Source organism: Trachinotus anak, unplaced genomic scaffold, assembly GCF_046630095.1.
Source record: "Trachinotus anak isolate AG129_WGS33_773 ecotype Australia unplaced genomic scaffold, CSIRO_AGI_Tana_v1 ptg000013l, whole genome shotgun sequence".
NCBI lineage: Eukaryota > Metazoa > Chordata > Actinopteri > Carangiformes > Carangidae > Trachinotus > Trachinotus anak.
This window is the reverse complement of record NW_027273864.1, coordinates 20,825,015-20,839,433: the sequence shown is the minus strand read 5'-3', so window position 1 is coordinate 20,839,433 and position 14,419 is coordinate 20,825,015. Positions and strand designations below refer to the sequence as shown.

The following is a 14,419-nucleotide window of genomic DNA, read 5'->3' as shown; positions in this document are numbered from 1 at the left end:
GGTTTTTGTTGTTGTTTTTCTTTTAATAAAGGTTTTACAAATCTGGAGTCAGTTTGAAACTGTCACTGGGGTCTACTAGTTGTCAAACATGTCCAGGTTTGAAGCGTAATTGGAGGCTTTTTTTTAAACTAGGCTTGGTCAACTGTCTGGATGGAAGTAAAATATTCAGTTTTCCTCCTTTCATAAATAAACTAGAGGTTTTACAGGTTTGTGTTTGCAGTGTTTAAACAGCACGAAGGCTTTAACTAAATGACGAAGCCAACTTGAGGGTCGCAGTGCCTCGACAGTTTCAAACAGTCTGCGTCCTCACAACGCAAAGAGACGTCAGCATCGTTTACCGTGTACAGACGGACTTGGTGGCGTTTCCCGTGGGTCGTCTGTGGGTTGACCGTGGAAACAGCGGCTGCATGGAGGAGGAGTGTTGACGGCTGCTTTTCCCTGATACTTTTACCTCACACTGTGTCCACAGCTGTCGCGGCCACAGGAGCCTCTACTGATGCCTAATGATTGTGAACTTACACTTCCTGCTCATTTTATGAACAAGTGCACCTGGGTAAGAAAAAAAAAAAAAAAAAAAAGCGCAATCCGATGTTCCGGTCCGGGGATCCTCCCCCCTCCCACCTACAAACTGGGCACTTTGACAAATAATTCAATTAAAATATTCCATGTGATGCTGAGGAAAGTTACCATTTAACTTTGTTGTTTTTTTATTTTCTTTTTATTTTATTCTGTTCAGCAGCAGTGGAGGAATTATTCAGTTCAGAACCTTTACCCATGTAAAAAAAAAAAAAAGTATTAATACCACACTATAAAAAAAATACTCTCAGGAGAATGTACTGAGAGTATTGAAAGTAAAAGTACTCTATGCAAAAAATGTCCCTATGACTATTATTATTGTTATATTATGATATAGCATGCATGTAAAAGCAGCATATAACTGATGTACTTGAAACTACATTTTATGTAAGGCTGTAATGATCACTTTCATTATGGATGAATCTGGTTGATTTATTGATTGGTTTGTAAAAATGCAGAAAATGGTGAGAAATGCTATCACAATCAGCCCCAAGGGACCTCTTCACAACGTTTGCTTAATCCAACTGACCAAATTTTAAAAATAAATTAAAAAATGTAATTATTAAAAGTAAAACAAGCAAATCCTCAAATGTGAAGCTGGAACCATGAAATAGTTTTTGCCTGAAAAATAACTTAAACACCAGTTACTTTGCTGTCAGTCAACTAATCAATTAATCAAGTAATAATTTCAGCTCATAAACTACCTGGTAGTTTAGTCCATAAAAAAACGTATTTTAGCAACTCTTCATATATTTTGTATGCACAATTCTGCCACTAAAGCTGTCAGATAAATTTAGTACAGAAAACACTTAATTAAATTAAATATTTGTATAGAATAATCACTTATAGTGTGGCACAGGCATGTAGATTCCCATAGTACCACAGCCACTTCCTGACCAGCCCAAAGTTTCTAAGAAGAGTAAGAAAAATCCCCTAAAACCTGCAGAAATAAAGAAAAACCCCTGGAAGAGGGTGCAGTAGGAGTAATGGCAGGGGAAATGGAAACAGCAGGAACTGAAAGTACAAAGTATGAAGTGTGTCAATTACAGGAGCAAAATAAATAAAAGTGAATTACCTGAATAAATCATGTTGCACAATGAACACATACTGTATGTTGCAAGTGTTATTTATACATCACACAAGGAATATGATTAAATTCTACAGAGCTCTCTACCTGGTCTTGCTCACATGAATTCAATAGCATGCATCTGAATTAGCAGGATTGATTTCAAGGGGTCAGTTTGACCTGACTTCTTTCCAAACATACCAAACTACTGTACAGAGATACCCCATGCATTATTGATGACAGTTTGGGAGCCTATAATAGGTCTGCATAATTGATTAAGAGGCATTTATTTTAGCATAAGCCAGCTGTATTGCTGTTGATGTTTTCAAATGCATGCTCATTTTTATCCATGCATTAACCCTCCCCTCCTCCGTGAGCATCCTACCTGCCCCAAAAGCAAGACACTCATTGTAATTCGTGAATCCTATTAGGATTGGCCCCAGAGTCGGCCTCTGCTTAGCAAATAAATAATGGTAATGATGATGATCCCTCATCTTGTCACTGGGACTCTCCCCTGGGGGCCTGGCAGTGCAGGTGGAGGGATCCTCTCCTGGCCTAATTGGTTCTAACCCTGCAGCCTTCTCTCCAGCCTTTTCTACCTCCCCTCCCTCCCTCGCTCCCCCACTCTGTCTCTCTCTCTCTCTCTCTCTCTCTCTCTCTGGGCCCCAGGACTCACTCGGTAAACTTGTCTTTCTCTTTATGTGTGTGTGGGTGTCATCTGAAATGTATTCTTTCACAAGCATGAAGTCACACGTATACATCAGCACTTCCTGTCTTTCTGTCCCCTTCTTCTTTCCCTCTCACAGATGGATGGACAGAAGTGAATGCACACACTTATGTACTATACTGTGATAACAGGCTGCCAGTATCTTCATGCTATCTTCTCCTGTGGTGTCTTTTTGGCAGCCAGTGCACATAAACACCCTGAATTGTTTAATGGTGCAGCAAGGGAACTTTTTGACTCTCTTTACCACCTCTGTTTAGTCCACTCTGAGCCCTACCCAACCATCACCACACTTCATTTCATTTGCCCTTTAAATAAAGACACAGTTTTCCTTCTCACAAGATTCCAAAATCATTTTGAATATATGAGTAATGGAGATTAATAATTGTACAAATCAGATTAGATAATTGAATTTTGGTGCCTCAATGAAAAATGGAAGGAAATAAAAGGGTTGTTATTCTGCAACAGTTATTAAAAGAATCATGTCAGGGCTTTAATCTAACGCTTCAGATGTTCTGTCAGGAAATATGAGATTTCATACACATTCGCGCTACTTCACGCACATACACACTCATCTGTAAGTCCCAAAAAACAGACAGAGAGAAAGAGAGTAAAAAAAAAAATAAAAAAAAACTCTAAAGATAAATCCAGTCTCTAAGCTTTGTGATAGGCCTAAAATGTTGTTGTGGCGCTTTGGATCTGGGTGGAGAAGCGGCATTAGTATTGGCCCTTGGAAGAGACTTTCTGAAACCTTTCTCTAAAAATCAATACCTGCTCTGCTAGGCAAAGAGGATCTCTAATATAGTTTTATGTTATTATTTTTCCTCACACATGCTACACTTCTCAGCGGCTGGCAAAGGAAAGATGGATTTTCTCTTCGACTGGATGCTAAATGTGATTCTGAATGTGGTGGGTCAATGAGACGATGCAGAGCCCACACTCTTCAACAGGAATGTGTCATTTTCTGCACATCCAATAAGTGCAGTTTGACATCTCACAAAGTTGTATTATTTTTCAGTGCTTTATGTGCCAACACGTGTTGCAAATGACATATCACACATTCAGAGACGCTTCTGCCGAAGTAACAAGCCGAGTGCAGCCTCAAACTGCACAAGTGGGTGTGATACTTAACACCTCCGAATCACAAATTAAGAAGAGGAGGATTGTGGGACTTTTAAAAGTAATTTGATCACTGGATTTGAATTAATACAGTAGAGTGTAGATACTGACTGATGTCTATTAAATGTCTCCATTCGATTGTTTGAATACTATGGAAATATGGGATCTGTTATGATTTACAAAGACCAAATGAATCATTCCAGTAGCTCTACAGAGTTATTCTAGACCGCATGATCATTAACGTAAAAAATAACACATTTTGTTGTGTCTTACAAGCCTGGTATAGCCTGTACAGACTATACAGCAGCTTCACAACTGTTATTCTCAATAAACACACACTATTTACCTGAGTGAGGTTGGTTCAGTGAGAATTACAGTAAGGTTTGCTCTATATCCGGTGCAACAGGGACCTCTGTTGGGTAAAATCACTGTTACATGTTAACTGTGTCTAAGTTGAACATGCTGTTATTCAGTATGTAATATAGTGTTGCAATATGTGTTAGTTTTACCTGTGTATTCACTTCACTACACAATATGTTGGCTATGTATTTAGTTAAAAACTGTTAAAGCATCAATGCCCTTTGAATTAAAGTCAAAATCTTACATCTTCATCTGCAGAGGTCAAATTCAATATCCTAACTTATGGAGCATTTTTTTCTCATTTGGTTGAAATGACCACCTCCTAAAATGCTACAGAATAACATCTTTTTGTTAAATTAACCTTTGCTCTATTTATTAAAATGGTCTTTCTTTCTAAAATAATCTATTGAGCATATTTGACATTGAGAAAACTGGGCTTGACACTTCATTCATGACCTTATAAACAACAGCTGACAAAAAAATTTCAACTCATATGCACCACTGACTCACTTGTCCTTGAGCTTTTAACCATATTACACAGTCATCATTTGTTTGAGTTACCTAAGTTGCCATGGAAACATGCATGTCTGAACACAAAAGTGAACAATGAAACTCAATTCCTAAGTCAACATGGATGCTGAGTCACAGAGGAATCACAAAGATTCACCTGCAGCTGGAGTCGAAGTTTGGCTGTTGATGTGGTGCCCCCCATCAAAAATGAAATTCTCTTGAATTTAACAGATTCATTGCCACAGCATCATGCCGCCGCCCCCCCCCCCCCCCCCCCCCCCCCCCCATGTCCTTGCCCTCTCACCAGCTAACTTGCATATAAAACCATCCACCCACACAAAGCCACAAAAATGTTGGCATCCCTGCTCCATCCTGCCTGTCTGGAGTGGCAGGGTCAAGGGGTTGGGGATGATAACATGGCAGCTGTGATATCTTCCATGCAGTCCCTCAGTTCGGAGCGGCATGACGCAGAGGCTGTTTCTCAGGAGGAAGTGACCCATGTCTGAAAGGGGTGCTCTGTTGTCCAATCAGAGGACTGCTGAAGCCTGGCAACTCTACCTGCTTGGGCTACGCTGCTCCCTTCCTACGACAGACAGAGGAGGAAGGAGGCGTGACCAGACAACTCATCATCTGCATCTGAAGGCGGCTGTTTTGCGTGTGTGTGTGTGTGTGTGTCTGTGTAAGTGAGGGAGAGGAACCCAAACAGGCACAGAAATGCAACTGAATGAGAAAATCAATATCATCTAGAACAAACAGAGAAAGAGCAAAGGTAGAACAAAGGAAGGAATTATTCTTTACTAAGAAACATTTAGAAGAAAAAGATGAAAAAAAAGGATGTATGGAAAAAGAATACAAAGTGAAAATGTTTCTTCTGTCTAGGTGCCATGCTATTCAGGCCCATAGTCTGGACTGGAATGTCTCCACAGACCTACAGATGTCAGTCCCTGCATTCCTGATCTCCCAACACACTGTGTCTCCTTAGGCTAATTACACTGCACTCATGGTAGATACTGCAAAATAGCTCTGCGTCCTTTTGAAGTTCTGGAAATGCCTCCGTCTCATTTGAATCTCTCATTTCTTCCCTGACATGTGAGGAAATGAATACACTCTTACCTTTGCTATGAATGATGACAATAACAAAGTCATAACAAACTCTGTACCTTTTCATAGATTCAGACACTTCTTTTACACACACAAGGGAGACAATGAAGGTTAACGTAACTTGCTGTTAACATGCACACACACACACACACACACACACACACACACACACACACACAATGAAATACTGTTAATCTAAGAAGGATTAAGAAAGATTTCTACTTCTGTTATAATAATAATTGCAATTATTATTACAATTATCATTATTATCATTTGTAATTTACTCTAATTTCAGAAGCTTTCAGAAGCTGTTAGTCATAGATCTGCTACATTTTGATTCATTCAAAGGTGCAAACCAAACTACTTTCCTTCCTCAGCTCACTGACTCCAGTTTGTGTTGTTTTGCAGAGCGATATAAAAGCAGACATAGTAATCAAGTTGAAGACACAAATAAAAATGCTGTCTTTTTATGCCAGAGCAATGAACGTGTTGCTTTTCTGTAATATGAAATGAAAACGACATTTCAGATGAGTAATACTGCTTCAACTGTTACCAGACAACCACATTTTTTTGTATAAACCTGAAAAAAAAATTAAGCCAAAACCAAAAATTAAGCCAGTTTTACCATTCTTCAATCCTTTTGACAACACTCATAACCCTTAGACTGCACATTATTTTTATTTTAAGTCAGCTATTTATCTGATTCTGCATAGTAAGTAGTTACACTTGTCACAATATATTCTGCATGCAGGCTTTGTACGGTCATGTTTGAAGTTTGCAAAGGAACAAAGGAAAATGTGCTGAAATACAAATTCAAGTATAAAGTGTTTCAGTGTTGCCAAGAATGAACTCTCCAGCAGCAGCAAGTGATGAAACCGCGATGAGAGCTGGAGGTTTGACGAGACGCCTGCTGCTCCTCCTCAGATCTCCTGCAGCAGGTTGGCAGGGAAGAAGCCGAGCTTGCGTCCTGTACTGACCTTCAGGTAGCCGTTCACCTCCTCACCCTTCTTCACCACAATCTACACATGCACACAGAAAACACACAGTTAGACGGGGAAATCTCTTTAAATATATTTTGCAAGTGGACAGTACTGTAGGTTTTCCTCTTGATGCATGAGCGTGTTTTTGTGTTTCTTTGTTATATGAAGACTTATCAAGAACAAATCATTGAGAGAACACAACTCCCACCAGAAATGAATCTGAAATTTAACTTTCAACAGGGCTGCAAACAAGTGAGAACAAAATCTGCTTAGCCTTTGCATGTGTCTGAAAGGAGCTATTTGTAAGTTTTGCTATCGCTACATAGCCTACAAAACAGCTGTTTACTTACCAGTCTAGAGGAGACGTTGTGAGTTCAGCATCAAAAATCTTTCCTTTACTCACCAAGAGCCGTCTCCAGCAGCGGAAAGCAACATGAGTGTTAACTCTTGTCTCTATCACCTCTTCTCTTCTACTGAAGTTAGCCCCGGCCTGTCTCACAACAGCCTCCAAAAGACATAGCATTGCTCAGAGGGCATATTATAACTTCTTGTATTATTTAGTCAATGATGGCTGAAACTCTTCTTTCTTCTTGTTCCCTCAAGCGACAATCACCACCACCCACTCCTGGCAAGAAACCATGTTTGACAGCAGAGGAAACTTAAAAATAGCCCCTTTAATGACAGTTTGTGAAAATGATTTGACCAGCTCAATTTAAGTGCATAAATTTCTGGTTTTTGGTATAAGCTAATTTTTACATTGGCAGTCACTCAGAATCAAAAAAAAAAAAATGGAGAAAAAGTAAGAACATTTTTTGGAGTGTGCACAAAATCAGGATTTAACACTTAGAAATGATGAATGTGTCCTTGAACACTCTTAAATCTTGATTTGAAGTTTCCTGAAGCCACTGTGGGTGGAACTGGAAAATATCCAACTATGGCAGCATGTGTTGGTACCATATGTGATAAAGACACTGTAGCAGAGAGCAGATCGTGCCACTGAATATTTCTCACGTCTTCATGAGAGGCATAAAAATCTAAAGTTAAGAGTTCAGGCTAGTTAACAGGGAGGGTTAAATGTAAACAGCTGTGAGGTCTAACAGCAACAGGGCTGGTGAGTGAGAAACTGCAACATTTGTCTCCTCATGTCAACATGATGCATGCTTTTGTGTGTGTATTTCTGTATACAGTGTGTACTACACCAGGTTCACTTCACTAAACTTGAGGGCACGTATTTTAAAATAACAAGTGTATAGAAATGCCAAATGATCAAAATGATATTGACTTTCCTCCTCTCCATCAGTGTTTAATCATTCTTAAAGGGTATATAAAACTATATGAAAATTCTTAAGAGTAGAGAATTAATTTCAAAGACAAATTATCAGGCAGTGCTTCAGGCTGTATGTTGCTGTGGACACTCCTTCTGTGTATTTGTGTGTAAAATATGCAGTATATAATATATACATACAATAATACATACAGTATGTAATATGTGTGAGCGCATGCATATACATGTGTGCATGCATGTTCAGTTCGGGATTAGGTTTAAATACATTGGAGATATTATGGTTTGATTATATACTAATATGGACTGTGTGTACCGGTGTCAGTTCGCATGTGTGTGTTCGTTGACCTGGTCTTTCTTGAGAGTGATTTGACCCATCTCTCTGTTGCCGACAAAGGAGCGTGTCACCTTGTAGACCCTCTCTCCTGCTCGCACCCGGATGATGTAGTTGGCAGGTATGAAGCCTGTTCTCTCTCCGATCTTCCCCTGGTGGAACAGAGGCTGTAACAGTGCGGTGCTGCAGCTCCAGTTTCACATGTAGATTACTTACATGGCTCGATTTAAACACGAACATGCAATGAGGTCGGTGCGGCTTTGAAAGCTGAGTGACTGACAAAAATAGGTGGATGGATGGATGAGGAGGGGGAAACAGCGTTATAGTAGCCATCCACCGTGGAAAACATTGTCTCTGAAAGATTTTCACCTCTGGACCGAGAAATGCAGCCACACAGTCAAGTCAAACCACATCTCATCAGCTCTGTTTTTACTAGAAGATTATATAAAACATCTAGTGTCAATCGATTACACCCAACCACAGTGTTCAGATGATGACATAACAGTTTCCTAAAATATAAATTCTCTTGGGAAACAGTTGGAACTATCTGTAAAAGGAAGCATGATTTGGCTACATGGTCCATGTAGAACCTAAATCCTGATCACTAGTCTAGAAAGTGCTTTGTTTGTCCAATCAAGTGTATGAAAACTTTATGCTGTTTGAAACTATTGTACCAAAATGACAGAAATGAAACCCTGGTGAGGCAGAAATTCAGAATTAAAGAAAGTGTTGCAAAGCTGCAGCACTTAGTCTCACAGTTTACATTTGTTTATCATTAGTCTTTGAATATTGATTAGCTTAACAGTGATATAAATATTGTAAATGATGCTCTAAAGCAGCCGACTTGCTGTTCCAGTACAGAAAATCAGCTTAATTGTTCTGGCTCAAGAAAAGATAATCACCTAATGGCAGAAGTCCCAGGCCGAGATAATGACCTAAATCTAATTAACTGATCCTCAAGCCCTCTGGCTGTCTCCCTGTAAAATTTCATAACTTTTGAAAAGGAAACATGGTTGAAATCATCACCTAGCTCATGAACACACTGAGACATGTGTAAGTTGTACGCTCAGACTCACCCTCCACCACTCTTCGTTGGAGTCATCTATCACAGTGATGCGGTCCCCAGCACTGAGGAATAAGCTGGATATGAGTACTCGAATATTTGAATATTAAATAATGACACAAGCAAGACAGAGATATTAGAGTGAGGTGAGGTGTGGAGAGGTTCTTACTGCACGTCCAGGTCGTCTTTCTCTATGGCCTTGAAGCGATAGAGAGCCAGATAGTAGTGAGACTGACTGAACACACCGATCTTCCCTGGCTGAAGCTTTTTACTCTGGAAAAACATAGACAGCACAACACGGACTCAGCATCATCTTATCTTCCTCATACCAAGTACTTGATATCAGTTATGTTAACTGTCAGTTAATGACAGTTATATTTTTCATTGATATCATCATCATCATCATCAGCTTCATTATCTCCACATTCTCTGACCTTGTCATCAGCAGGAGCTTTGTCTCCTCGTTTGTCTCCTTCTGTGTTTGCTGGTACAATGTACAACAAAAATGAGACAGGGATCATTGTCGGGCATTGTCAAACATTACGTAGAGACAGTGAACACGGAGACAGAGAGAGCGAGATACAAGCGAGGTGGCGTCCAGTCCAGCAAAGGTCCCAGCTGGACTCAGACCTGAGGCATACAGTTAAACCACTTCCTCTTTCTACTGCTGACACCGTGTTCAGCATACACTCACCTCCTTCACCTCCTTCATCCTCCTGTTTGGGCTGGGACTCATCTTCCTCCATCATCATCATCAACATCTGGACAACAATAGAAACATAATCATATATACAGGAATACAGCAGCAGAGAAAGTGATCATTTTTAGTAAAATAACAATAAAGTGGCTTTGTGCTATAGGGCAGCCTCAGTTAGAGGTCTTATTGGTGCATCCGCACTCACGTTCTTCTTGTCCTCTGACCCTTTTTTACGCTCCTTGTTGGCCATGATCACACCGATCCGCAGCGTCTCAAACACAGGGTCAGTGCGGTTTGACTGTGCTGAGAGAAAACACGAATGCAGGTAAGAAAAAAACCTACAGGTTCACAAGAGGTATTTCAATTTCAACAGAATTTCTAACAGTTATACCCACATGCTATGAAGAGGACAATGTAGGAACCATTATCTAACTAAGCTCTTAACTCGAACATTGAATTAAGTCTCTTAAGTTAATATTTAAACAAGGATATAAACACTGAGGAAGTGCCAAACAGAAAAAAATGTTACTAAAAATATACAAAAATTACTACATCAAATTTGTCTCATGCTGTATAACAAGACAGTTTGATTCATATTCTTTTAGTGTGAATTTTAATGTGAAAGTGAATTTCCTCTTCATGCAGCAGTTTACATTAGTGGGACTCACAAAAAGGCAGCAACTGGGAGACTGTGGCATTCTGCTGACTGCTGTACAGAGGAGAACTGTATGCTCTTCTGAACCCTGGGGGCTAAAAGACAAAATTAGAAATGAAAGAAAATATTTAAAAAATATGATCTGCAGTTTAGCCTTGATTATCGTCAAACTACTGTGCAACTCACAATTTTGCCAAAACACCTCTGGAACTCCACGTAGGACTGGCACTGGTGGTGAATGCTGGTTTTGCAATTCTTACATCGCAGCGCAAACTTATTGTTCACTGAAAAGGAACCAAAATAAAATAAAAATAACAACATTTATAAAGACCACTGAAGACCACTTGGTTTGTCACACAGGAGACAAAAAGGAACAAGAGGAACGTACAAACGATCATGCGTGCACAGACGTCGCAAAACTTTGGTTTCTTGCAATAGTGGTCCTTGAACTTGTGAGGTTTGTCATTGACTGGTTTGACTGGTTCTTGGGGAGGAGGTTCCTCTTTCTCTTCCTCTTCTATCTCCTCATCATAGACAAAATATACCTGGAGGGTTCAGAATAAAAATGGGTCATGTAAAGACAACTGCTGGAGGACAAAACACAAGAAAGCAGTTTAACCTGAAACACGATGCATGTCAGTTCAGGCTGTGACAGTAGAGATTGGTCAACAGTGTTGGACTATATAATATCAGGCCATTTGACAATTTTATCTGCCTGTGTGTTTTTTCAATAGAGCGAGAAACTTGGATCTTTGGATTCCACTGAATTGTTCTCTGGTTGTCTCTTTATTTAACCCAAACAGTCCCAGTTATCCAGCACCACCCACCGCCTGACACATTTATATGAGAACAGCTCTATTAATACTGAACCACCCTGCGGTCTGAGCCACATGGAGCCTGTCTGGTCCTCGCACAAACTGTATCATATCAGCCAGAGCCGGATACATGAATAATGACTTCACAAGTGTCAGGACTACTGCATGTCTTTTTTTATCATTCTGCTCAAATCCATAAATTAAGTTTAGAAAGTAACTCTGTATGATAGTTGGAGTTGGAGTTTTTTTTTTTTTTGGAGTCTTGCAAGGGGACACACTCATACACACATATGCAAACCACAGATGGGACAGGTTGAAAGGGCTCAGATCTGAAAATAGCCTTCAGAAGAGACCAACAGAATTCCCAACTGAATGTAACAAAGCTTGACATTGCTACTCCTAAATAGACTCCAGCCTAGTCAAACAGAGTCATAAGGATCCCACACACACACACACACACACACACACACACACACAGAGTCAGAGAGACGCCTGACGGACTGAACTGGCTCCACCTCTCCATCACTGGCAGGATTAGAGGTGTCCTGTGGCCGTCAGGCTGAGGATTTATGCTACAATAACTGATAATACCAGGGACAGTTCACACATTACAGCACCATTACTCTGCAACTCTATTTAGCTGTAAGGATTCCTAAACAAACTAACCGCAATGCCTCAGTTTCTTTGTCGGCTTACGGGTGATATATTCAAACCCACTCTGGAAATCGCTCCTAAATCAAGGGAGCAAAAAAACATTGGCACATCTGTCCATACTGTATCATCAAGTATTAAAAGAAGGAATTCTTGGGAATGCTGGGCTAAGAGTTTTGGTTTAATTTGTCCAGGTTTTGAATTTTTTTTTAATGAAACTACTTGATACCAAAACATAATCTGCTGACAGTGCGTTCTGTGGGTTTCCCAGAGTTTTTAAAATGTCATTTGTTAAGGCAGAATTGTATTTTACTGACAAGGTAGCAGATCTCAAAACCTGAGCAAAGGGGCTAGATGCCACTTGTGCCAAGAGAGAATATATGGCTCTCGAAATTTGAGTAAACTCTTTAAATTATTCATTTATGTGAATTGATGTGTGTATAATCTGATAAAACCTGTGATCTGGCATCTTAATATAAGAAGGAAATCTTGAATAACCAGTTCTCTAGTTAACTGACTTGTAAACAGCCTCTTGACGTGTGTCACATGGTAAGTGCTGGATATTAGATGTCTCACCGTGTTGTCCTCCTCTCTCACCACGTTATCAGGGAGAGGTGGGTTGTCATGAATATCCACTGAGTCCTTGTCATCCAACCTGTCATCATCGGGTAGCAAATGTCACAGCGAGAAGCAAATGTTTGAATGCAGGAAATAAATTGAGACATGCTCATGGTGGTCTTAGTGTGTCAGTGCCCGCTTCAGAGGGTACACACTGGGTTTTTTAATTTACTATGTTCTATATTCTAATCCTTTGTTCTTTAATGTTATTTTCTGATACTGAGAGGCTCTTCAAGCATTTAAACCATTAGAAACCAGCCTCCCACACAGCAGGGCTTCTTACAAGTAAGGAAAAACTCTATATCACAGTAATTTTTGCATCCAGTAAATGAGGCAGTTTATCAAAAGATTTTTATATTATCATTTTTATTCGATCTGCAGACTGAACTCACGAGTCATAATGAGCCATGGTGTTTGGTCAGATGAGGTTTTGTTCCAGCAGATGTCACTGTGGACAGAAAACACACCAGCATCACTTCTGTTCCTGGTAGGAGGATTCCTTTCCCTTCAGATTACTACTAACAAGGAATAATCTTTCTGTTTAGCTTCAAGTTCACGATTAACGAACAACCAGTCACATTAGATCTGTCAGACTTATCCACAAATTGTTAATTCACATGTTGTTTTTTGTTGGGTTTTTTTTTGGTGAAGCAACTTGATCTTAGCAAAAGTTAAAACAGGACTCACTTGTAACCTGGTACAAGATTTATGTCAAACACATCTACTGAGGGTTTAGAGCATTTGCCGCTTCTCGGGTTGCTCTACATGTTAGAGATCATGTTAAAGACATGAATGAGAAAACATTCAGGGACCCAACACTTCACAAGTTCCAGTGACTATCAGTAAGGGGTTAGAAATGACTGAGGGAGGCTATATCATTATTCCGGATGCACGCAAATTTATAATTAATATCAACTGACCGTGAAACTTGAATTCCACTTCTTCTCAAAGTGACGTGGTTCTTGAATAGCTGATGCTGTCAGGAGGCGTCCCTCCCAGCTTAAAACTTCTGGGGACTCTTCTTGGCTTTTTCTACCAGCCTTGTTGTTCCTTTACATGCTCAACTTTCCAAATGAGGCTCCAACAGGTGGGACATTGGGATGAGTAATGCCAGCAGGCCAACACAGCCCAGCCCTGTGTGTGTGTGTGTGTGTGTGTGTGTGTGTGTGTCTGCGTTGTCCATGTGACTGTTTGGGACAGCTGAGCACTTTAAAAGCTGAGAACCTCTCCCAGCTGAGTGGTAAAAAACCAGAGCACTCTGTTTCTGGTTCTTCACTCATTAAAGAGTAATGTTAGAATATTATCACACACACACATACACACAAACACACACATTATTAGATGGCCTGTTTTGCGACTTTATCGAGTAAACCACTGCAGTGGTGGAACTGAAATCTCACTTTTCATGAGAAGATCAACACTGATCAATGAAAATTTATCAATAATTTGCTGTCTGAATCACGGAGTGTTTTTTTTTTCACTCAGAATGTCCTGTGCACATGTTTTGTTTTTCTGTCAGCTATGTCTCTTGAAATCTACATGCTCATGACATGAGTTCTGGTTCTAATAGATAACAAGATGATCACCATTCATTGGCCTAATCATCATTAAACCAACCCTGGAGCAATGGGAACAAGGCTGAGGAAGAAAAACTGAATGGACAACTATGCAGCTAGTTTGCAAGGAAGTAAGGAACTCATTTAAATACAGTGGCTCCATCTAATGGACTGAAATCCTCTGCCTCTTAGCTAATGTACTGTATAAACAGCATAAGAGTTTCATTTTGTATGTACAGTATGTTTTAAAACAGAGGAAAACCGTCCTCGCGAGGTAGCATTTCTGCTGCGCGAGCACACCTGGTTGCGCGA

General features: G+C 40.0%; 2 protein-coding genes across 14 annotated transcripts in view; both read right to left on the bottom strand.

Annotated features, from left to right (window-relative positions):
* Positions 1-593, bottom strand: part of LOC139630940 (neurexophilin-4-like) — a 115,574-nt gene extending 114,981 nt beyond the window's left edge. For 3 of the 13 annotated variants that reach the window (XR_011693246.1, XR_011693248.1, XR_011693247.1), the window contains exon 1: positions 339-583. The gene's annotated coding sequence lies outside the window, so the exon portion shown is untranslated. Of the gene's footprint in view, positions 1-338 lie in introns of all 13 variants that reach the window. The other 10 variants (XR_011693249.1, XM_071494802.1, XR_011693253.1 and 7 more) reach the window with 7 other exon arrangements.
* Positions 594-6,115: 5,522 nt separating this feature from the next.
* Positions 6,116-13,604, bottom strand: LOC139630763 (SH3 and cysteine-rich domain-containing protein 3-like). Its single transcript, XM_071494454.1, has 13 exons — positions 13,472-13,604; positions 12,944-12,999; positions 12,510-12,588; positions 10,856-11,012; positions 10,654-10,751; positions 10,481-10,562; positions 10,018-10,115; positions 9,810-9,876; positions 9,550-9,599; positions 9,285-9,388; positions 9,129-9,180; positions 8,067-8,204; positions 6,116-6,475 (listed from the first exon to the last, which is right to left on the bottom strand). Exons 2-13 carry the CDS (start codon positions 12,958-12,960, stop codon positions 6,377-6,379), a joined length of 1,041 nt encoding a protein of 346 aa, XP_071350555.1. The 5' UTR covers positions 12,961-12,999; positions 13,472-13,604; the 3' UTR covers positions 6,116-6,376.
* Between the last annotated feature and the right edge of the window lie 815 nt (positions 13,605-14,419).